Here is a 24581-nt window from a genome sequence, read left to right as displayed (position 1 = left end):
AGGACGATGACATTGCAGGAAGCTGCTCCTCACCTGCCCTGAGGGTCAGTGTCAGGGGTGAAGATGCGGAGGTCACTGCATTATCATCACTGCCCGTGACCCCAACAGGCGGCCGTCAGATTGTTCTGGAGGCGCCACTTAAAGGGGTTGTCCAATATTATGCTTTCAAATAATAAATAAAAAGCAGCGCCACACATTGCAGCAGGATGTCTGTGGAATTACTGCTCAGCCTCATGTGCTACAATGCAGCTGCAGTGCCAGACACGACCTGTGACTAGGGTGGTGCTGTTTGTGAGTGAAACCCACCATGTCTTTCTAATCCTCCACAAGCGCTGAGGTCCAGAGGGTGGAAGGTTCTGACTGAAATGCAAATTGTGAGAGTGGCCTCTATTTCAGGAGTTCTTAAAGGGGTTGTCTCTATTTTTAGTACCCCAAGGTTTCTTCTCCCTAAAATTAACGCGTATCAATACTAGTCTCCCGCTACCTCTCTGCTGGTCTGTAACTGGCTGCAGCGGTAGAAATCACACAACATCCCTGACCAGTGATTGGCTGCAGCGGTCAAGCCCGCAAAGGCCGGTGACGAGCAGCAGGCGGTGAGGAACGACGCTCTTGTTATTAAGGACACAAACCTTTGGGATAATGAAATGTAAACATAAACCCTCTGTAGCAGTCGGTGCAGTGACCCCTCGTTACGGCCGGTATTAGGCTACATTCACACTGTAGATTTCTGGCCCATTAGCATTTATGTGAATGAGATTCCAGAAGTTTATCCGGCTGATTTCAGACGACCGACATTCACAGTCCGAGTCCAGACCGGCCGAGGGTCGTACATGAGGCTGCGGAAAGTCGGTCAGGACATCACGGTCTGTACTCGCACCGTAAATGAAGGACATGTGAGACTGCCCTAATACAGGGGGGCTCAGTGATTAGTATGCAGATACTTTTTATTCTCTCCCTTGTAGGAGTGATGGGTCCAAGTGGGCCATCAGGATGAACTATCGTGTGCTGGGCTATCCTATCCATATGTGATGGGTCCAAGTGGGCCATTGGGGAGGAGCTATCCTGTGCTGAGGTCCAAATGACCCAAAGGGAAAGAACTATCCTGTGCTGGGCTATCCTTCCCATATATATTGGGGACTAAAGGGACATTGGGAAGGAGCCATCCTGTGCTGGGCTATCTTTCCCATATACAGTTAGGTCCATATATATTTGGACAGAGACAATCTTTTTCTAATTTTGGTTACAGACATTACCACAATGAATTTTAAACAAAACAATTCAGATGCAGTTGAAGTTCAGACTTTCAGCTTTCATTTGAGGGTATCAACATTAAAATTGGATGAAGGGTTTAGGAGTTTCAGCTCCTTAACATGTGCCACCCTGTTTTTAAAGGGACCAAAAGTAATTGGACAATTGACTCCAAGGCTATTTCATGGGCAGGTGTGGGCAATCCCTTCATTATGTCATTCTCAACTAAGCAGAAAAAAAAGGCCTGGAGTTGATTTGAGATGTGGTGCTTGCATTTGGAAGGTTTTGCTGTGAAGTAAACATGTGGTCAAAGGAGCTCTCCATGCAGGTGAAACAAGCCATCCTTAAGCTGCGAAAACAGAAAAAAACCCATCTGAAAAATTGCTACAATATTAGGAGTGGCAAAATCTACAGTTTGGTACATCCTGAGAAAGAAAGAAAGCACTGGTGAACTCATCAATGCAAAAAGACCTGGGCGCCCACAGAAGACAACAGTGGTGGGTGATCGCAGAATAATCTCCATGGTGAAGAGAAACCCCCTCACAACAACCAACCAAGTGACCAACACTCTCCAGGAGGTCGGCGTATCAATATCCAAATCTACCATAAAGAGAAGACTGCATGAAAGTAAATACAGAGGGTTCACTGCACGGTGCAAGCCACTCATAAGCATCAAGAATAAAAAGGCTAGACTGGACTTTGCTAAAAAACATCTAAAAAAGCCAGCACAGTTGTGGAAGAACATTCTTTGGACAGATGAAACCATGATCAACCTCTACCAGAATGATGGAAAGAGAAAAGTATGGCGAAGGCGTGGTACAGCTCATGATCCAAAGCATACCACATCATCTGTAAAACACGGCGGAGGCAGTGTGATGGCTTGGGTATGCATGGCTGCCAGTGGCACTGGGTCACTAGTGTTTATTGATGATGTGACACAGGACAGAAGCAGCCGAATGAATTCTGAGGTATCCAGAGCCATACTGTGTGCTCAGATCCAGCCAAATGCAGCAAAACTGATTGGTCGTCGTTTCATACTACAGATGGACAATGACCCAAAACATAAAGCCAAAGCAACCCAGGAGTTTATTAAAGCAAAGAAGTGGAATATTCTTGAATGGCCAAGTCAGTCACCTGATCTCAACCCAATTGAGCATGCATTTCACTTGTTAAAGACTAAACTTCAGACAGAAAGGCCCACAAACAAACAGCAACTGAAAACCACTGCAGTGAAGGCCTGGCAGAGCATCAAAAAGGAGGAAACACAGCGTCTGGTGATGTCCATGAGTTCAAGACTTCAGGCAGTCATTGCCAACAAAGGATTTTCAACCAAGTACTAGAAATGAACATTTTATTTACAATTATTTAATCTGTCCAATTACTTTTGGTCCCTTTAAAAACAGGGTGGCACATATTAAGGAGCTGAAACTCCTAAACCCTTCATCCAATTTTAATGTGGATACCCTCAAATGAAAGCTGAAAGTCTGAACTTCAACTGCATCTGAATCGTTTTGTTTAAAATTTATTGTGGTAATGTCCATAACCAAAATTAGAATAATGTTGTCTCTGTCCAAATATATATGGACCTAACTGTATATTGGGGACTAAAGAGACATTGGGAAGGAGCTATCCTGTGCTGGGCTATCTTTCCCATATATATTGGGGACTAAAGAGACATTGGGAAGGAGCCATCCTGTGCTGGGCTATCTTTCCCATATATATTGGGGACTAAAGAGACACCAGGAAGGAGCTATCCTGTGCTTGGCTATCCTTCCCATATATATTGGGGACTAAAGGGACATTGGGAAGGAGCTATCCTGTGCTGGGCTATCTTTCCCATATATATTGGGGACTAAAGAGACACCAGGAAGGAGCTATTCTGTGCTGGGCTATCCTTCCCATATATATTGGGGACTAAAGAGACACCAGGAAGGAGCTATCCTGTGCTTGGCTATCCTTCCCATTTATATTGGGGTCTAAAGGGACGTCAGGAAGGAGCTATCCTGTGCTGGGCTATCCTTCCACTATGTGATTTTGACTCAAGGGACAAGAAATATCCTATTCTGGGCTATCCTTCCAATGTATATTGGGATCTAAAGGGATGTAGGAAAGGTGCTGTCTTGTGTTGGGCTATCCTTCCACTGTGATTTTGTCCAAGGGGCCCATTGGGAAGGAGCTATACTGGGCTATCCTTCCCATATGTGATGGGGTCCAAATGGGCCATCGGTGAGGGGCTAGCCTGTCCTAGGCTATTCTTTCCATAAGTGATAGCTCCTTCCTAGTGGCCCACTTGGATCCTATTTTGTTCAGGGGTCCAAATAATCCAATAAGGGACAAAACAAACTATGCTGTGATGGGTTATCCTTCCCATATGAGTCATAGCCAAGTGTGCAGGAGCCATCATTCCTTCACATGTGCTTCCTGTGGGATGTGGGGTCCTAGCAGGTGGCAGCACCGAGAGCAAATAATCTGTGTCCTAGGACGAGTCAATGATACGATGCTCAGGCCGGTGATGGGAACGTGCCCAGGATGGGTCTGCGTGTTACCATGTTACATAGGAGGAAGGATGTGAAATGTAATTCATGGGTGCAAGTCGCCGAGTGGTGAAACCGTCCTCTTCTCGCTCAGGATCCTGTGATTTCCTCACTTCAGGGTTTATTAGGACATAGACAGCTGTGAAATAAAGGCTGAAGACATACAGGTCCTTCTAAAAAAATTAGCATATAGTGTTAAATTTCATTATTTACCATAATGTAATGATTACAATTAAACTTTCATATATTATAGATTCATTATCCACCAACTGAAATTTGTCAGGTCTTTTATTGTTTTAATACTGATGATTTTGGCATACAACTCCTGATAACCCAAAAAACCTGTCTCAATAAATTAGCATATCAAGAAAAGGTTCTTTAAATGACCTATTACCCTAATCTTCTGAATCAACTAATTAACTCTAAACACATGCAAAAGATACCTGAGGCTTTTAAAAACTCCCTGCCTGGTTCATTACTCAAAACCCCCATCATGGGTAAGACTAGCGACCTGACAGATGTCAAGAAGGCCATCATTGACACCCTCAAGCAAGAGGGTAAGACCCAGAAAGAAATTTCTCAACAAATAGGCTGTTCCCAGAGTGCTGTATCAAGGCACCTCAATGGTAAGTCTGTTGGAAGGAAACAATGTGGCAGAAAACGCTGTACAACGAGAAGAGGTGACCGGACCCTGAGGAAGATTGTGGAGAAGGACCGATTCCAGACCTTGGGGAACCTGAGGAAGCAGTGGACTGAGTCTGGTGTGGAAACATCCAGAGCCACCGTGCACAGGCGTGTGCAGGAAATGGGCTACAGAGAAGCAGCACTGGACTGTTGCTAAGTGGTCCCAAGTACTTTTTTCTGATGAAAGCAAATTTTGCATGTCATTCGGAAATCAAGGTGCCAGAGTCTGGAGGAAGACTGGGGAGAAGGAAATGCCAAAATGCCTGAAGTCCAGTGTCAAGTACCCAGTCAGTGATGGTGTGGGGTGCCATGTCTGCTGCTGGTGTTGGTCCACTGTGTTTCATCAAGGGCAGGGTCAATGCAGCTAGCTATCAGGAGATTTTGGAGCACTTCATGCTTCCATCGGCTGAAATGCTTTATGGAGATGAAGATTTCATTTTTCAGCACGACCTGGCACCTGCTCACAGTGCCAAAACCACTGGTAAATGGTTTACTGACCATGGTATTACTGTGCTCAATTGGCCTGCCAACTCTCCTGACCTGAACCCGATAGAGAATCTGTGGGATATTGTGAAGAGAAAGTTGAGAGACGCAAGACCCAACACTCTGGATGAGCTTAAGGCCGCTATTGAAGCATCCTGGGCCTCCATAACATCTCAGCAGTGTCACAGGCTGACTGCCTCCATGCCACGCCGCATTGAAGCAGTCATTTCTGCCAAAGGATTCCCGACCAAGTATTGAGTGCATAACTGAACATTATTATTTGATGGTTTTTTTGTTTGTTATTAAAAAACACTTTTATTTGATTGGACGGGTGAAATATGCTAATTTATTGAGACAGGTTTTTTGGGTTATCAGGAGTTGTAGGCCAAAATCATCAGTATTAAAACAATAAAAGACCTGACAAATTTCAGTTAGTGGATAATGAATCTATAATATATGAAAGTTTAATTGTAATCATTACATTATGGTAAATAATGAAATTTAACACTATATGCTAATTTTTTGAGAAGGACCTGTACAGCATTATGGAGGGGCCACAACCACTTGTCCTGCTCAGCTTCTTCTCTAGTGCCCCCCTACTCAGTACAGACAGGGAAATTAATGAAAATAGACACTGGGAGAATTGATAAGACCAGCGCTTTATTCTACAGCTGGAGACAAAATGTATTAAGAGGCACATGCCGCCTAATAAATCTAGTGCGTCTATTGGACTCTCTGTAGTCCAAAAAAATGACATTCCAGCTCCAACGAGCCGCAATCTTCTGCCGCACATTATGGGAAATGCTTGGTATGGAGAGGAGTTTGGCCTCTTTTCTACACCCCACTCACTTTTAGAAAGGGCAAAAAGCTGCAAAATTTCATGCAAAATACCCCTGGTGACCTTTTTGAAGCCAGTTTTGTGGCCTAGAAAGAATGATAAATAACCTTCACCGCCCCATACTCGTGAGGATTTTAAGGGGGAGTAGACGGGAAGGAATAGTGGCCGCCTCCCCAGTCTCAGAAAACCCATTCCTTAAAAAACAAAATACAAAAGGTTTTCTGCTAAAAATCTACTTTCCCGCTCCCATTTCTCACAAGATCCTTCCAGCGTTGATAAAGCCTCATTCACACATCAGTATGTTCGATAAGTATTTCATCAGGATTTGGCGGCCAAAAACCAGGAGTCTCCAAAATACAGAAGACGTGTCAATCTTTCAATTGTAGTTTTTCTTTGAAAGTTCCACTCTTGGCTTTTGCATACAAACTCTGATGCAAAACTAATATCGTCTGGATGAGGCCTTAGATTTAGACGTGTTCCAGAATGGGCACAGGGTTTTTTTTTCCTGCTCATGTGCCGTACAGGAGCGTAGGAAAGCCTGGTGGAAAGCCCTGATCCATGGTAGCCATTCTGGCTGTCACTCAGCTTTCCCTGCAATATACAGAACTGTGAGACGAGGACAATTCATGGATTTCTAGGTAAAGTTCCTTGTGTTTGTAATCTGGTGAATCCCGCGCAACACAAGGAAGCAGCCGAGATCTCAGATGGATCTGTGGGACATGAGGACACAGCTGGGAAGGCTCCAGGATGTCGTCATGTATTGGGCCCGGTCTGGGCGGAGGCAGAAATCTGCTGAGTCAAAATGACTTATTAAATGAGCTGGATCGCTTCCATAGTCAGCAGCAGATTGTGGCCTTCATGTTTATATTGCATCTAACCCTAATCCCCAGCACCGGCCAACCCTGCACCCAACGAGCGCCCTGGATCTAATGGTTGGGCTAGGTCCACAGTGTCCAGGCCCAACAGTGGCCACATTCAGGATGGGTTCCAAGGCATCTATCCAAAATAGGGTGGGGGTGTGGGGGTGTGTGTGTGTGTGTGTGTGTGTGTGTGTGTGTGTGTGTATATATATATATATATATATATATATATATATATATATATATATAATCTATCTTGCATCTCTTTGCATTGTCTCTCTGTATAGTAACGTGCATAGTCTGTTTTACCGTATAGGAACGAGCCACAAACAGCTTGCAGACGGATACCGGGCAGACGGCGAAATAAAGGACAGCACCCGCCTTATACCGGAGGGTCGGGGTACTCGGCGTGCACAGCTTTTCTTTGTACAATACCACTCAAATGAAAAACTATAATTCCACGAGATCTGTCTGCTCGTTTCCAAAACTATAATAATGTCTCAATTTTATTTGGTGTCAACATTGGAAATTTCTGACAATTTTACAAAATGTCACTTACATAAAAAGTGTTTTATATAGAATAAGGTGTCAGGGCAAAGAAATAACCTGAAGCTCCAATGTAAAACCCACACAACTACCATTTATAATACTTAAGGTACCGTCACACTAAGCGACGCTGCAGCGATAGCGACAGCAATGCCGATCGCTGCAGCGTCGCTGTGTGGTCGCTGGAGAGCTGTCACACAGACCGCTCTCCAGCGACCAGCGATGCCGAGGTCCCCGGGTAACCAGGGTAAACATCGGGTTGCTAAGCGCAGGGCCGCGCTTAGTAACCCGATGTTTACCCTGGTTACCAGCGTAAAAGTTAAAAAAACAAACAGTACATGCTCACCTGCGCGTCCCCCAGTGTCTGCTTCCTGACGCTGACTGAGCTCCGGCCCTAACAGCACAGCGGTGACGTCACCGCTGTTGCTTTCACTTTCAGTTTAGGGCCGGCGCTTTAGTGTCAGGAAGCAGAGGCTGGGGGACGCGCAGGTGAGTATGTACTGTTTGTTTTTTTAACTTTTACGCTGGTAACCAGGGTAAACATCGGGTTACTAAGCGCGGCCCTGCGCTTAGTAACCCGATGTTTACCCTGGTTACCAGTGTAAAATATCGCTGGTATCGTCGCTTTTGCTGTCAAACACGGCGATACACGGCGACCTAGCGACCAAATAATGTGCAGACCTTCTAGCAGCGACCAGCAATTTCACAGCGGGATCCAGATCGCTGCTGCGTGTCAAATACAGCGATATCGCCATCCAGGTCGCTGCAACGTCACGGATTGCTGGCGATATCGCCTAGTGTGACGGTACCTTTACTGTCATGGCCGAAAGTGTTGGCACCTTTGCATTTGTTCTAGAAAATGAAGTATTTCTCCCAGAAAATTATTACAATTCCTCATGCTTTGTTACACACGTTTACTTCCTTTGTGTGTATTGGAACAACATAAAAAAAAATTTGGCGGGAAAAAAAAAAAAAGGCAAATTGGACATAATTTCACACAAATCTCCAAAAATGGGCCAGACAAAATTGTCGCCACCATTTCAAAATTGTGAGTATACAACTTTGTTTCCTGCATGTGATGCTCGTTCACACTCACCTGTGGCAAGTAACAGGTGTGGGCAATATGAAAATCACTATATATCACAGAACATCAAACTGTCTTTTATCCACAAATTATAAAAATTCACTGACGAAAGTGGATTAATATGATAAAATATAAGTTTTTAATAAATTTTTAAAATAGTAATACAATTCCACCATGCCAGGCAAAACTGATTTAAGGAGCAATATAGCAAACATCCTGAAAATCAACGTTTTTATTTATTTGCCAGATAAAAATAGACTCATGTCTATCACTGTATTGTGAGTATCTAGAAAGATGGCTCGCTATAGTGATGTTATTGGAACTTTCAGCACCAACCGGGATGTGCAATAATCCAGCTTTCTGAGGGGACAGATATTGTCCTAGTGAATGGCGCTTATTAGAGCTGTGCAGTAAAGTGACAGCTAATAAACAGTAACAAGAGTCTGCTGATCTGAACACTGAGACCTCGCCGTTAATGTCGCAAATGGGAGCTGTGAATTACAGGAAAAAGAAAATACCGTACATAGTAACAACTGCTAATAGTACAGAATAGGCCGGCGATATTTTAATAGTTGATGTTGAAAGTTCCAATAACATTACTATAGTGAACCGTCTGTCTCTCTGTATAAAGTACACCCCCAATAAAATGATCATGAGTCTTTCTTTATTTTTATCTGGCAAATAAATAGGAAAAAACAGACGTATGCTATATTGGTCCTGAAATCGGTTTTGGCAGATACACCAGCACATAGCACTGTGGAATTTGAATAAATTCCTAAAATAGTAAATACAAGTTATATTTTATCATATTAATTCAAATATGAAAATTACACCTGAAACCAGATGAAAAGGGGAGACGTTGACTCAATGTTTGCATTGTGTGTGCCACGCTAAGCATGGAGAACAGAAAGAGCAATCCTAGAATGTTAGAGTTGGAAGGGACCTCCAGGGTCATCGTGTCCAAGCTCCTGCTTCAGTGCAGGAGTCACTAAACAATCGAACAGATGTCGGTCCAGTCTCTGTTTGAAGACTTCCATTAATGGAGAACTCACCACTAGAGTTGAGCGAATTTGCTCGGGTCCCTGCTTATTGGGCAAGCTATAGCGCAACAAACAGGCTCTCCATGCATGTGCTGTGACTGTCACACAGCCGCGACACATGCCGCTGCGGAGACGAACAGCTGATCAGCCGGCACGCTCCATATATCCAGGTTCACTCTGCAGCTTATTTGGTAAGTGCTATAGCTTGCCGAAGAGGAAACCCAAACAAATTCGCTCAACTCTACTCACCACCTCTTGTGGCCGCCTGTTCCACTCATTGATCACCCTCACTGTCAAAACATTTTTTCTAATATCTAATTCTAATCTGTGTCTCCTCCCATTCAGTTTCATCCCATTGTTTCTCGTGTTTCCATGTGCAAATGAAATTAAAGATGATCCCACAACACTGTGACAGCCCTTCAGATATTTGTAGACAGCTATTAAGTCTTCTCTTAGGGTATGTGTCCACGTTCAGGTTTGCTTCAGGCTTTGGTCAGGATTTTATGCAGGTAAAATCCTGACCAAAAATGCACCTGAGGTCACTGGCAGGTCACCTGCGGTGTTCCTGCGTGTTTTGCTCATTGTAGCAACATGCTGCGTTCTGAAAAAACGCAACGCATGTGCGTTTTTGCGGGAAAAACGCATGCGTTTTTTAATGCACAGTGGAGACGGGATTTCATTAAATCCCCTCCACTATGCTGTAACATCTGGACGCTGCGGCTCAGCGCTGCGTCAAAAACGCAGCGTTTCCTGAACGTGGACACATACCCTTAGGCTTCTTTTTTGCAAGCTAAACATTCCCAAATCCTGTAACCGTTCCTCGTAGGACATACTTTGCAGTCCGCTCACCATCCTGGTCGCTCTTCTCTGAACTTGTTCCAGTTTTTCAATGTCTTTTTTATAATGTGGAGCCCAGAACTGGTCACAGTATTCCAGATGAGGCCTGACCAAGAAGGAACAGAGGGGGATAATGACTTCACATGATCTCGACTCTATGCTTCTCTTAATACATTCAGAACTATGTTTGCTGTTTGCTGCTGCATCACACTGTTGACTCATGTTCAGTCTGTGATCTATTAGTATACCCAAGTCTTTTTCACGTGTGCTGTTGCTTAGTTCTGTTCCTCCCATTCTGTATATGTTTTTTTCATTTTTCTCGCCCAGATGTAAGACTTTTCAGTTCTCCATTAAACATTGTTAGTGGCTGCTCACAGTTCCAGTTTGTTTAGATCTTTTTGAATCCTCGCTCTCACTTCTCTAATATTAGCTATCCCTCCTAGCTTTGTATCATTGGCTAATTTAATCAGTTTACTCTCAACACTGTGCCAAAGACAGAACCCTGTGGTACCCACTTGAGACTTTCATCCAACTGGATGTGCAGCCATTTATGACCAGCTCCTGTCGCAGCAGTTACACTCGGGTGCTGGCAGTATGGAGAAGGCTCAGCTCCTGAGCCCGCGCCATACATGCAGGTCGTTCATGTAAGGTGGACGTTGCCAAGGGGTCAGGGTATGTGCATATGAAATGAATGCATTGCAACGGTCGCTGCATATTAGTTACAAGCAATATGAATGAAATGCTGCACATTCTTATCATGACTCCAACCTTTGCAAAACTATAGTGATTTTGCAATGAAATTTGTATCCTATGGAAAGTCTGCAGAGGATTAGTGCAGTGTTTATGCTCCCAATGGCTGACCTTCAATACCAGGCACTACCAGTAGTCAGGTGTGGCGCGGTTTTGGGGAGAAAGCAGCCATGTTTTTCTAATCTTGGTTATGCAGGTGAATACAGAAGACACGAGGCCCCGAGCTGTTAATGCACGGCTTGTACTTTAATTGTTAGGTCTTGTTCACTAACATTTCCAGTGGTGCAAGATTACCAATACACAGAGTTATATATATATCTGCATTGCACATCTAGGCTATACAGCAAATGGATCAGAATTAGTACAAATACATGATATATTTACATTTTGTATACTCAAGCCCACACGTCCAATTATATTTACAAAGTAAAACACAGAAATTAAAACCGTGATGAGTTTCCGTCCTGTTTTTAGAGAGATTAAAATTTCCTTGCTGTTTAATGGGAGTATGTAACCCTTACACTGCCAGGAACCTTACCAAGCGTCCTCCTGTGCGAGGCAAGTCACCAGACGACAAATGGCCTAAGGTGGGATCTGTCAGGATGCGGCCTGTGTATGACATCATCGGAGCAGGAGTGATGACACCGGTGTAGTCACGGGCTGCATCCTCCTACAGTGCCACCAATAAGGAGATGTGACCTACGGACGTGCCCCGAATATTACTGGCATCTAAGACTGCAGACGTTCTGTAAATCTGGGATTTGGAATTGACATAAAATCACTAATTATTTCTATTAAAAGATTGTTTAGTTTTTTTTATTTCACTTACATAAAATGGCCTTTGGTCCAATAAAATATCCCACGTCTGGCAAAGGGAAGACGAAGCATCACATGGTAAGTGCGTGAAGGAAGCGGGTCTTAAAAGAAAGCATAACCTCGGCCCCACTGCTAACCCCGTATTACTACATCTCAGTGCTGAGGCCTTCTTCTAGAAACAGCCCCATCTGTCCACAGGTGGTGTTACAGCTCAGTCCGGGTCACTACTGCAGTACCAGGCACCACCTGCAGACAGATGTGGCAGCGTTTCTGGAAGAGAACAGGCAAGGTTTACTAATCCTAGACACACACTGTAAACGAGTTATTTATGGCCGTAGGCAATTTTATGCTTAAAACCTGATAAATCCCAAATGTTCCCTTTCTTCCTTCTACTAAATTCAGGGTGGTAGTGAGGAATCGGCCCGATTGTAGTGTAAGAGGTGAACTTAATATTTCATATAAAAAAAAAAGTTCCTGGAGCTGAGACATTGACTCTGTAATCACGGATCACCAGTGGTGACATCGGCCCGGCCGCAGGTTTTGGTTCCTTCTCTAAATCCAGTGCTTCAATCAGAAATCATAGATATGTCTCCATTTGTTCTACCAATTGCCTCGTCTGTAGTGCCCCCTACTGGTCTACACCTCTACCTATATGGATGGGCAACTAGTGGTTAATCCTACAATAACAAAGCTGTACAAGTGTGCTGAAGATAAATGTCCTAACACGAGATGTGGATGATTTGACTGCTTCGGGCTGACGGCTGCTTTTCTAGGTGGTCTTAAGCCAGAGCGACAGTGAACCCCTCTCGCAGCTTGTCCGTCAGACTACGGAGGACATGACGGGCGGTTTGGTGGTACAATGCAATCATTTAGGTTGGCGCCTCTCTAGAATCCTGATGTGGATCTGCTATAAGACATCGGACATGATCAGAATGGAAACAAACAATAGTGGAGAAAGTGACAGGCACATTCTGGTTGTGCCGCTACGTGTATGGACGCCGCCATGTTACAGAAGCAGCGAAAAGATATATTAGTTCCCAGAATGAAACCCCAGGATACTGGCCCTTTAAGCAGTCGCAGGTCGGTGGAGACGAGTTCGGCACTTTGATTAGCTTCTTATCAAAAGACAAGTAGTGGTTTGTAATCTGGTGCTAAAGAGCAAGTGGATCTCACCATAGCATGCAGCGCTCTGCAAGACCGAGCCGGCGCCGTCAGTACATCGGGGTTCAGCGCTGGGGTAATTGTTAATCGAAGGCTAAAACTTGTGAGTTAATGAAATAATGACACTAAAGTCGCCTGATTTCTGGAGGAGGAAGGACAAAATGTAGGAATACATTCCAGATAGCACGGCCAGGTGCCGCCATCACTACAACTCCCAGCGTACAGCCCTTTGTGCATGCTGAGAGTTGTGAGCTCTGAACTCCAGTCTCATATACACCCCACTAACCTTTCTGCCGGCAGTGAACTCCGGGCACCTTGAGAAGCAGAAATCCTTCATTTCACACACGAGTCCGCAGTGGCCTGAGACGGCAGTGTACTGTGATATGCATAGTCCGCTCCCCCGCGAAGGTGCGACGACAAGCCGTCAATGCCGTTCTCTCCCCTCCATCATGTGCAAGTAAACGCAGGCATAAATACAATACACGAAACACCGAGAAACAACTTAACGGCCCTTCAAATCAGTAAACAAGCGAACGACGGACTTTGCTTTGATGTGAAGCCAGAGCGCAGGATAAAAGGAAAAATGGCGTAAAAACTAAAGTGCATGCGTGTCAATTTAAAGCTGTGGTGACGGGAACATCCGTCACAAGGTGCGGGATAAAAGGGGGACAACGACCAATAAACTGTAGAAGTAGCATTTAATGGAAAGAAGTGACATAATCTGGCGCCTAATATTAGGGCCACAAACGCAGAACCAATATTACAGGGAGGCAAACTGGGCAGTTGTCCAAGACCCTCATTTAATAGGGGCTGCAAATTACAATACACAGTATGTGGTGGCATTATATGGGAACTGAATTGCAGTATTATTTAGGAAATATAAGGCTGGATTATATGGTGCCATCAATTGGGATTAATGGTGAAGTGGTAAGTAAAGTTGGAGCCCTACTTTACATATACAAAAATAAAACATAACTTGACTACTTTTTCTATGTATCACTAGAGTGCAGGTCCTAAGGTTACTTCCATCTAGGGTGTCCATGGCGGTGCAGTCTAACTTTGCATATAACAGGACCTGATAGTCCGCCACCAATGTATGCAGGAAAAATCAATGGGGCAGGAGACGCCGGGGACAGGAGACATCACTGGGGCAGGAGACATCAATGGGGCAGGAGACGCCGGGGACAGGAGACATCAATGGGGAAGGAGACGCCGGGGACAGGAGACATCAATGGGGCAGGAGACGCGCTCATGTTGACCATTTAGCTTTACCAACAAGGGACTTTCTGCTTCGGGCCCTCCTCATCTGGAACATGCTCGCTGGGTTTGCTGGCCCATGGCATGATACATACAGAAGGTCACAGAGCTGGCTGACTCCGGACGTGGAGGGGGCTTCCATCAGAAATTCTCTTGTATAGTTATCCAATGAATCTCTTTACGATTGCTTAAGGTGCATTCACGACAATCTTGCTGCTCATCACCCGATGAAGGAGCAAAAATCTTTGTTCGTCGAGTGAAATGATCTTTTTTACTGCACAAATTAAAGTTCTCGGCAGCACAATGTCCTGTGTAGACAATTGCAGACTGCGCTCACTGAACGTCCTACTCCAGACTGGTGGTCATTTTGTGCTGCCGGTGTAATATATAGGATATATTGTATATTAACTGCATACACTGGAGGCGGCCATGAGGCTGAGACTGGCAATATCTGTGGCGCCCACCTATCGAGCATCGATGACTCAGGGGTTGGTGCTATTGTTTTGGTTCCTGGTACGGAATTTGACTAAAGGAAACATCTCTATGGAGGTTGTCGTCCCCGTATCCTCCTGGGGGTCCTCCAAGATCCCGATTCCCTTCACCCTCCTAAAACATACTGGTGGGATAGTTTGGATATTAGATTGTGAGCGGGACCGATGATCATTTCAGTCCGGTGCTGCGGAATATATTAGCGCCACATAAATAAAGGTTTGGCGGTTAATCGTGTTAATCAACGCTCTGGGATCACTCGAAGCAAAGACCGTAAGACATTTTGTTTCCTCTAAACCAATATAATTATATATATATATATATAATATGTAGAAATATAAGTTTATATCAAGGCTATCACTCATTTGTTGTGGGAGCAAGTCTGCAAATCTCTGCAGGAATCCGGTAAGAGAGAAAGGGTTAATGTAACATAGCTCTCATCATCAGACCTTCCAGCTGACAAGTGACGTTCTTTGAGGGAATCACTAAGGGTCTCCGGAAAAACCTTCAGAGATGTGGTCGTAAAAACCAATGTACATTGTGCCCCTCCCCCGCCCCACAGAGTTACCGGATTGGTCGGGGTGTGTTTTGCTTGACGCACATGCAGCTTTTTAGGCGAACGCATTTTTTTGTCCTGAGACACTAGATGGTATAAAATAGGTTGTAAGATGCCCCCGCTGCAGAAAGGGTTGGCTTTCCTGCTCCTTTTCTTCCGTGTGACCTCCTAGTTACAGATAAATAAAAGCAGCATTTTCCAAATTGTACAATTTCCAAAAATCATTAAAAAAAACCCCGAATTCTGTTGTGCATTAAAGTCCAAACATTGGAGGGCACCGGCACCGGTACCGGTCCACGCAGCTCTGCAGGGCACGGGACGACGGTGCCACCTACACATAGAAGCCGAGCAACGTTAATAACGTCTTTAGAAGTTTCAGAACTTTCCGATAGGCAAAAACATTTTCTTTGGAGATGGGAGTGAGAGGACAGGGGGGGATAATATGAAAGTTTCCACTCCCAGCCCGATATTCTAGCCCCTGCGCAGGAATGGTCACAGTGCAGCCCCTGGCATGGGCGATGCCGCGGCTGGAGGAGAAGAGACAGAGAAAGTCGTCGACGTGGGACCTCCCGCCCTCCCCAGGAGTGGTTAGCAGCACGACGAGAGATACAGGAGAATGAGTGACATCTTGGGGAGAGCAGGAGGTTTCCCACAGCTGAGAAAAATTAAAAATAATGGGAGGCGAAGAAAAATGCAAAATGATGCACTTTCCGACAGACGAGTTACGCTACAGACACTAGAGACCGCCTGGAAAGTAGGGAGTGGGGGGACACGTTCAGAAGAAAAGAGGGCGATCGGGAGTCCGTGTGTCTCTGTCCTTTCTTCTGTGGTCGGCCACATGCGACAAGTTGGGTTCGTTTTTCGGCACAGACGGAAGAGGAGCCGGGGAAAAGCCACAGTTTTACAGACAAGAAAAAACGTCAAGAATCACAAAATGGGGAGAGGGAGTTAACCCTTCACGCTGGAAGGCGACAAGCTGCTCAGAACTTGGACAGGGAACGACGTCTTGCGAGTTTCGATCTGCAGATATCAGAATAAATCACACGGTCAGCACGTGGATAAAGCGAGAAACTAATCTCTCCGAAACCGCGTCCCACCAGGGAGGCGGCGTTATCCTTCATCCGTACTCACCGTATTGTACCAGCTAGCAAGGGGTTAAAGGCGTAGAGCCAGTCGTTCATGTCTTTGTCGTTAATGGCCTGCAGCAGGAACCCGCGGTGCTTGGTGCAGACGGCAAAGATGTTGGGACTCTGAATAATACAGGAGAGTGTTAGGCAAAACACCATATACAAGAAATGATGGGGGTTGTAGTAGTGACAAGTAAAAGCAATTCTGCCTTGAGACAAAGAAGTTGATAATTGTTAGGCATTTTATCGTCAGCAACTAGACTGTCGGACATGACAAAGCTCGACAGGTGCCATGCCACGAGCAAGAAAGGAAAGCAACATGGCAGCGGCCGATCCACATCCCACGCTACGGAATTAACCTCTTCAGGACCAATCGCTGCACAAATAAATACTAAAGTTGGTGCAAATCGACTCGCACCACCCGGTCCACCAGCCACAACAGTAACCGCTGAGCGGGAACTGTGAGACCCGCCTCATACCTGGTGATAGGTAAGAAAAAAATATTTCTACAAAAATAGTAAAAAACAAAAACCAGAACAAAAAAGGAGATTTTTGTGTACTCACCGTAAAATCTCTTTCTCTTAGCCTCTAATTGGGGGACACAGGACCATGGGTGTTATGCTGCTGTCCACTAGGAGGCGACACTATGCATAATCTGAAAAAGATTAACTGTGGCTCCTCCTGTGCAGTATACACCCCTGGACGGCATCAGCCTTCTCCAGTTTTGTGCAAAAGCAGTAGGAGGAACGTAACATGAATAACATAATTATGCCTGTAAGAAGGCAACTATGTACGAGCTCAAGAAAACAATATGAGAACTCAGTTACAACGGCCCGGAAAGGGCAACAGGGTGGGAGCTGTGTCCCCCAATTAGAGGCTAAGAGAAAGAGATTTTACGGTGAGTACACAAAAATCTCCTTTACTCTGTCGCCTCATTGGGGGACACAGGACCATGGGATGTCCTAAAGCAGTCCCTGGGTGGGAAGCAATGGACGAATATTGTGCAGACAGGCCCCTATACTTAGGGCACCGCCGCCTGCAGGACACATCTACCCAGGCTCGCGTCCGCTGAGGACTGGGTATGAACCCTGTAGTGTTTAGTAAATGTGTGTAAGCTAGTCCAAGTGGCCGCCTTACACACTTGTTGTGCCGAATGGCCCAGGAGGCCCCTACCGCCCGTGTAGAGCGTGCCGTAATATCGGCTGGAAGAGGAGAATTCTTAAGGCGGTAGGCCTCTTGTATGGTGGATTTGATCCACCTGGCAAGGGTAGCTTTGGAAGCTGGCAGACCCTTGCGGCCGCCTTCCGGAAAGAGGAAAAGAGAATCAGACCTCCGGAAGGACGCAGTCCTAGACACGTATATACGCAATGCCCTGACAAGGTCAAGCGTATGCAGAGCCTTCTCCACTCTATGAACCGGAACCGGACAAAGGGATGGTAGTGAAATTTCCTCATTGAGGTGGAAGTCGGACACAACCTTCGGAAGGATGGGACCGTACGAAGAACTACCTTGTCCTGCTGAAAAGCCAGGAAGGGCCGTCTGCAGGAGAGTGCTGTCAGTTCAGACACCCTGCATAGCGAGGTGATTGCCACCAGGAAAACCACCTTCTGGGAGAGAAGGCGGAGCGGGACCTCCTTAAGGGGTTGGAAGGGTGGTTCCTGCAATGCTGTCAGGACCAGGTTGAGGTCCCACGTTTCTAGTGGTCGTCTGTAGGGGGGAACCAATTGGGAAACCCACTGAAGGAAAGTCCTTACTTGCGGCTTGGTAGCAATGCGCCTTTGAAAAAGCACTGACAGGGCTGACACCTGGCTCTTAAGCGAGCCCAATGACAGCCTGGCCTCCAGACCCGATTGGAGAAAACCAAGTACTTTGGGTAGGGAATAAGGGAGTGGGATCTGGCCACGAGATTCGCACCAGGTAAAGAAAGCTTTCCAGGTACGGTAATAAATCTTGGCAGACGCTGGTTTCCGTGCTCTGATCATGGTTCCAATGACGTCCGTCGAGAGCCCTGCCTGGGTTAGAACCCAGGTCTCAAGGGCCACGCCGTCAAATTGAGAGCCCCTGAGTTCTGGTGGTAGAACGGGCCTTATGATAGAAGATCGTGGCGGTCGGGGAGACGCCAGGGGGCGTCTGCTGTGAGTTGTACGATGTCGGCGTACCATGTGCGTCTGGGCCAGTCCGGTGCAATTAGGATGGTTGGAACTCCCTCTTGTTTGATCTTCCTCACCACTCTGGATATCAGGGGGAGAAGCTGGAACTGGGTCCAGTCCTGAACCAGAGCATCTGCTCCGAGCGACCGCAGATCGTGTGTTCTGGCCATGAAGTTGGAGACCTTGGCATTGAAGTGGGATGGCATTAGGTCCACATCCGGGGTCCCCCAGCGGAGACAGATCTGTTGAAAAATTTCGGGATGGAGAGACCACTCTCCCTATTCCTTGTCGGCTGAGGAAGTCTGCTTCCCAGTTGTCCACACCCGGAATGTGGACCGCCGAAAGAACCGACCCCGTGTCCTCCGCCCAGCGGAGGATGTGTGACACTTCTCGCATCGCCTGGGTACTGCGGGTCCCCCCTTGGTGATTCACATATGCCACAGCCGTGGCATTGTCCGACTGTATTCTGATGTGAGAGGCTGCCAGTAAGTGATGGAAGGCCCTCAATGCCAGAAGGATGGCACGAATTTCCAGGATGTTGATGGGCATGGTCGCTTCCACTGGGGACCACTTGCCCTGTGCCCTGTGGTGTAGGTGCACCGCACCCCAACCCGTCAGGCTCGCGTCGGTGGTCAGAACCTTCCATTGACCTGTGAGAAAGGATTTCCCCTTTGCTAGCGAGGTTGGCTTGAGCCACCAGTGCAGGGACTTCCTGGTTGACGACGTTAACTGGAACTGCCTGTCGAGAGAAAAGGGATTCCTGTCCCAGGACTTGAGAATGGCTAGTTGGAGAGGTCTGAGGTGAAACTGGGCAAATGGGACAGCCTCTATTGCTGCTGCCATCTTGCCGAGGACTCTCATGGCAAACCGGAGAGATCGAGGGGGTTTGCGGAGGAGGGTGCGAACTGCTAGTCGGAGAGCCAGTGCCTTGTCCTTGGGAAGGAGCACTAGACCCCTGGAGGTGTTGAATAACATTCCCAGGAAGGTCAGGGACTGACTCGGGGTTGGTGATGACTTTTGTAGGTTGATTAACCAGCCCATGCGACTGAGAGTATCGGTTGTGATTGAGACGATGAGCTCGCAGTCCTTGAAGGTGGGAGCCTTGATGAGTAGATCGTCCAGGTATGGAACGACTACTATGCCTCTGGAGTGCAGGACGTCCATGGTGGCTGCCAGGACCTTGGTGAACACTGGGAGCCGTGGCGAGTCCGAAAGGGAGAGCCACGAATTGGTAGTGTTCCTGGCCTATTGCGAACCTGAGAAACCTCTGATGGGCAGGTGCAATGGGTATATGCAGGTATGCGTCTTGTATGTCTTTGGAGGCGAGATATTCTCCCTTCTCCATGGACGCAATGATGGACCGAAGGGACTCCATGCGGAAATGACGGACCCGTACATATTTGTTGAGCTGTTTTAGGTCTAGTATGGGCCGTACGCTGCCTCCTTTCTTGGGAACTACGAACAGATTGGAGTAGAACCCTCGAAAGCGGTCGGTCGTGGGTAGCGGTACTATGACTCCTGCTTGAAAAAGCGAGGAGACCGCTTGGTGGTAGGCACGAGCCTTGGCTGGAGGGTTTTGGGGGGACAGAGAGGAAGAATCGGTCCGGTGGGTTGGAGGTGAAGTCTATTTTGTATCCGGAAGACACTAGTTCCATGACCCACCTGTCTTCTGTAATAGGTAGCCAGACTTGATGGAAGAGCAAAAGTCGGCCGCCTACTGGTGTGGTGTCTTCCGGAGTCCGTGAGTCATGATGAGGAGAAAGTCTGAGATTTTCCTCCTCTGGGCTTAGGTTGGCCTGCTTTTGACTGCCAGGTCTTGTCCGACCTTTGCGTCGATCGTGAGTTGTCCCTGCGTGGGGAACGGTTACGATTTTGTGCTGGACGCGAGACACACCAGCCGGAGGAATTCCGAAAGGATCGGAATCGAGTTTGGTTACGCTTCTTGTAAGTGCGTTTAGGTTTCAGTTGGGGAAGAAGTGTACTCTTACCCCCGGTGGCGTTGGATATCATAGTGTCCAACTGTTCACCGAAAAGTCTCCCACTGAGGTAGGGGAGGTGCGTGAGGGACTTCTTTGAGGCTGCGTCCGCTTTCCATTCCCGCAGCCAGAGGATACGCCGAATCGTGATGGCGTTTGATGCTATCCCCGCTACTCCCCTTGCTGAATCCAGAGCTGCATGGAGCATGTAGTCTGCTACAACTGCTATTTAAACCGCTTGGTCCGACAGCTCAGGAGCGGATGCTTGGAGAGCTTGTAAATTCTTTGCCCAGGCCAGAATGGCCTTGGCAGCCCACACTGAGGCGAACGCGGGAGCCAGGGATGCCCCTGCTGCCTCGAAAATTGAACGAGCCATGCGTTCTACCTGCCGGTCTGCTGCGTCCCTGAGGGTTGAGCTATCTGGCAGTGAAAGGAGGGTCTGTGGTGCTAGCCTAGAGACTGGGGGGTCCACTTCAGGTGGATCTGTCCATTCCTTGGTGTCCTTCTGTGGGAAGGGGTACCTCGCCTCCAGATATTTGGCATTAGCGAATTTTTTCTCAGGCTGTGAGAGCTGCTTTTTAAGGATCGCCTTAAACTCTGGGTGGTTAGAGAAAACCTTAGGCGGTTTCAGAGGTCCTTCAAAGGAAATCTTATGTTCTGGGGCCTCTGGTGGCGGATCAGAAATGTCCAGCACCCGATGGATGGATGAAATTATGTCCTCAACTAGCGCTGTATTGCTAGGAGGGATTGGGATCAGGGACCCCTCCATGTCTCTGTCTGAGTCAGAGTCACAGATGCCTTCCAAATCCTGTGTATCACTGAGGCGTCCCCTGCTGAGTGGGCTGGGGAGGAGGCCTTCTCTGGTCGGGGATTGCGGAGATCTGCATTGTCTGTCCTTGGAATGGGACGGTCTAGATGACCTGGAGCTACGGTGTCTCTCCCTAGAGGGGGATGACCGTGTGCTATGGGATGACGCAGATGGACTTGATCTATGGGTCCGCTTGCGTCCTGACCTAGACGTGGATGTGCCAGGGTCATCTTGTTCCTGAGTCAAGCTCTCCCTTTGCTGGGTAACGGTCATAGCCGGGGCATGACCCTGCAGAGCCTGAAGCAATGTGGAGGTTAGGTTATCTATAGACTGTGTCATAGATTGCGATATCTGAGTAGCCCATTCCGGCGTGGCATTAGACACCGAGGCATTGGCAGGGGCTTTTTGGGGCTCTGACACATTAGTTTGTATACAGTTCTGACAATGCGGGTACGTGCTACTATGGGGAAAGCGGTCCCGCAGGCTGTGCAGAATGCATAATAGCAGTTCTGCCTGGTTCTCTAGGACCTTGAGCCCGGCATAGTGCACAGAGTGCAGAAGTGCTGCCAGCAGAGGACCTTACAGGGGTAGAGAAACCTATAGGGGAGCCTTATAGGTAATATGGATTCATGTTGAGGAGAGCCATAAGATCAAATACTTAATTAACCTCAACACATAAGGTAATTGAGGGAAGCAACCTATAACATGTATTGTTTAACCTTACATAAGTTTTCCTCAGACAAAGTAAGACACTTAAGATGGCTACCATTTCCTGTTTCACCAGACCATGTGGTCTGGTATCCAAGACGACGCCCACACTGATGACCTCACGGATCCACCCACAGCGACGCCCACTCTGATGACCTCACGGACCAACCCACCTTGATGACCTTATGGATCCGCCCATGGACTTGCTCATGCCCAACCCACTAACCAATGGAATACATCCGATCACTCCCATTTTAGAGCTAACCGAGCCCCCTTACAGGAGATATATAACATTGTGTTTGACTAATAAACTTCCCTTCTTGGAGCTGACCACACATTGATCAAGGAGAGTTACAGCTGACTGTGTCTGGTGTATTTCTTTAGTGCACGTGATCAATATATCCATTAGGCCAGGAGTAGGCAACTAGAGAATTGAACATTTATATTAATTGTTCAACCCTAATATTTGGCCGCCCAACCTGGGGCCAGCAGAGGAGAGCCCTGAACCCTGTAAAACCGGTGGGTGGAACGGCTGGATGCACTGAGTACCCCGAATCTGGAGACTGATCACCTCTTTAACAGAACACGGTAAGTCTGCTGATTTTTTTTATAATCTGTAGTCTTTACCTGTGTCTTTCGGGGTATCCTGTGCAGATTGCCTGACCGTGTCCGGTTTTCTTGGTATCTGTAAGACGGCAGAAAGGGTATCTCCGCTGCTGGTCATTTAATTGCAAGAACCGTCACGTTTTAGTTGCCTACTGCCTGTTACATGTTGTGAAGAGGGGAGATGACTTAAAAGTTAAAAAGATGCAAGTTTTTTTTTTCTCTACAGAGGGCTATAGGCAAGTGAATAAGCAAGTGTTTACAGAAGGAGAAGCATTGTGTTTACAGAAGGAGAAGCATTGTGTTTGGAACAGGATGAGCAAGAAAAGCATGTGGAGAACGGGATAAGCAGGTTTTTTTTATAGAGAAGGAAAGCAAGCAAGTGTAGAAAAATAATTTTTGTCTGTGGTATACTGTTGTCGCCTGTGATAAGATTTTCAGTTCTGTACAAGAGAGACTAGGACCTGGAGTAATTGACTCGGCCTAGGGGGCCCGGTAAATCTTGGAGCAATTGGCTCAGTTCGGGCATAATAAATTGTGTAGCGGCTCATTGAAACTTGGAGCAATTGGCTCAGTTTGGGCCAATTAAATTTATAGTTTTTCTTTTTTTGCCCCGTGACATCGAGTGAGTTGACTCTGCACGGGGACCGGTAAGTTAGGGAGCAATTTGACAAAGTAGGGAATAATTGGTTTGTAAAGTACGGAGCACGGAAGTCAGACAGGGACCACGTGACAAGAAGCAATAGGAACTGGGTACTGCAGACTCAGTTCCCTTTAGAATCTCAGGTTTGAGTCATCTCCCCCGTCTTATTGTTTGTTTGGTGTTTGCTATCTTGATAGATAGATATATATATACTGTATATCTATAGAAAGATGGAGAAATTAATGCAGTTCTGCCGTATGGGCACTAAGCCAAATTCAGATGGCAAGTTAGACTCATGCACATTAGTGGAAATTGTGTGGAATGCCAGAAGGGGGGATGGTTACAGCCCCTGGAGTGGAAGATTGTCTTAGAGAGAAAAAAAAAAAAAAAAAGAAAGAAAGAAAAGGTATCCTACAAGATAATGGATTGTTGTCTATTGCTAGGGCAGGAGAAAGAGTCTCTGAAAGTCTGTATTCAAAAAAAAAAATAAATAAATAAATAAATAAATAAAAATTGGAAATTGGGTACAAGAGAAAAGGAATAGAAAGAATAGAGTTTTGAGTTGTGTATTACAAAACCATTTTGTTAATGGCGAATGTGTTAAATGTAATAGCAGCCAAAATGGTGGCCCAGAGCCATGTGGTAAATGTAATGGTGGCCATTTTGTTAATGGCGAATGTGTTAAATGTGATAGCAGCCAAAATGGTGGCCCAGAGCCATGTGGTAAATGTAATGGCGGCCATTTTGTTAATGGCGAATGTGTTAAATGTGATAGCAGCCAAAATGGTGGCCCAGAGCCATGTGGTAAATGTAATGGCGGCCATTTTGTTAATGGCGAATGTGTTAAATGTGATAGCAGCCAAAATGGTGGCCCAGAGCCATGTGCTAAATGTAATGGCGGCCATCTTGTTGGTGGTAAATATAATTCTGACGGCGGCCATCTTGTTGGTGGTAAATATAATTCTGATGGCGGCCATCTTGTTGGTGGTAAATACAATTCTGACGGCAGCCATCTTGTTGGTGGTAAATACAATTCTGACGGCAGCCATTTTGTTGGTGGTAAATATAATTCTGACGGCAGCCATCTTGTTGGTGGTAAATGCAATTCTGACGGCAGCCATCTTGTTGGTGGTAAATACAATTCTGACGGCAGCCATTTTGTTGGTGGTAAATGCAATTCTGACGGCGGCCATCTTGTTGGTGGTAAATATAATTCTGATGGCGGCCATCTTGTTGGTGGTAAATATAATTCTGACGGCGGCCATGTTGTGGATGGCGAATGTGCTGGTTCTGGTGGTGAACATCTCAGACTAAGGCTACACACCACTTCGCTAAATCCTTGTTACCCAGTAATGACCACTGATGGCCAATACTATATTCCTT

At 46.5% G+C, this 24581-nt stretch overlaps 1 protein-coding gene across 1 annotated transcript in view; it reads right to left on the bottom strand.

The window, feature by feature from the left end:
• Positions 1-11127: 11127 nt before the first annotated feature.
• The window catches only part of KIF1B (kinesin family member 1B), a 141602-nt gene continuing 128148 nt past the window's right edge, over positions 11128-24581 (bottom strand). The window contains exons 48-49 of the mRNA XM_077249654.1: positions 16315-16433; positions 11128-16203 (exon numbers count right to left, since the gene is read on the bottom strand). Coding sequence (XP_077105769.1) covers positions 16164-16203; positions 16315-16433 — 159 coding nt within the window. The 3' untranslated portion in view covers positions 11128-16163. The remainder of the gene's footprint in view (positions 16204-16314; positions 16434-24581) is intronic.

The sequence above is a fragment of the Ranitomeya variabilis genome, chromosome 4 (assembly GCF_051348905.1).
Source record: "Ranitomeya variabilis isolate aRanVar5 chromosome 4, aRanVar5.hap1, whole genome shotgun sequence".
Classification (NCBI taxonomy): domain Eukaryota; kingdom Metazoa; phylum Chordata; class Amphibia; order Anura; family Dendrobatidae; genus Ranitomeya; species Ranitomeya variabilis.
The sequence above is the reverse complement of the archived record's forward strand: the minus strand, read 5'-3'. Positions and strand labels throughout refer to the sequence as shown.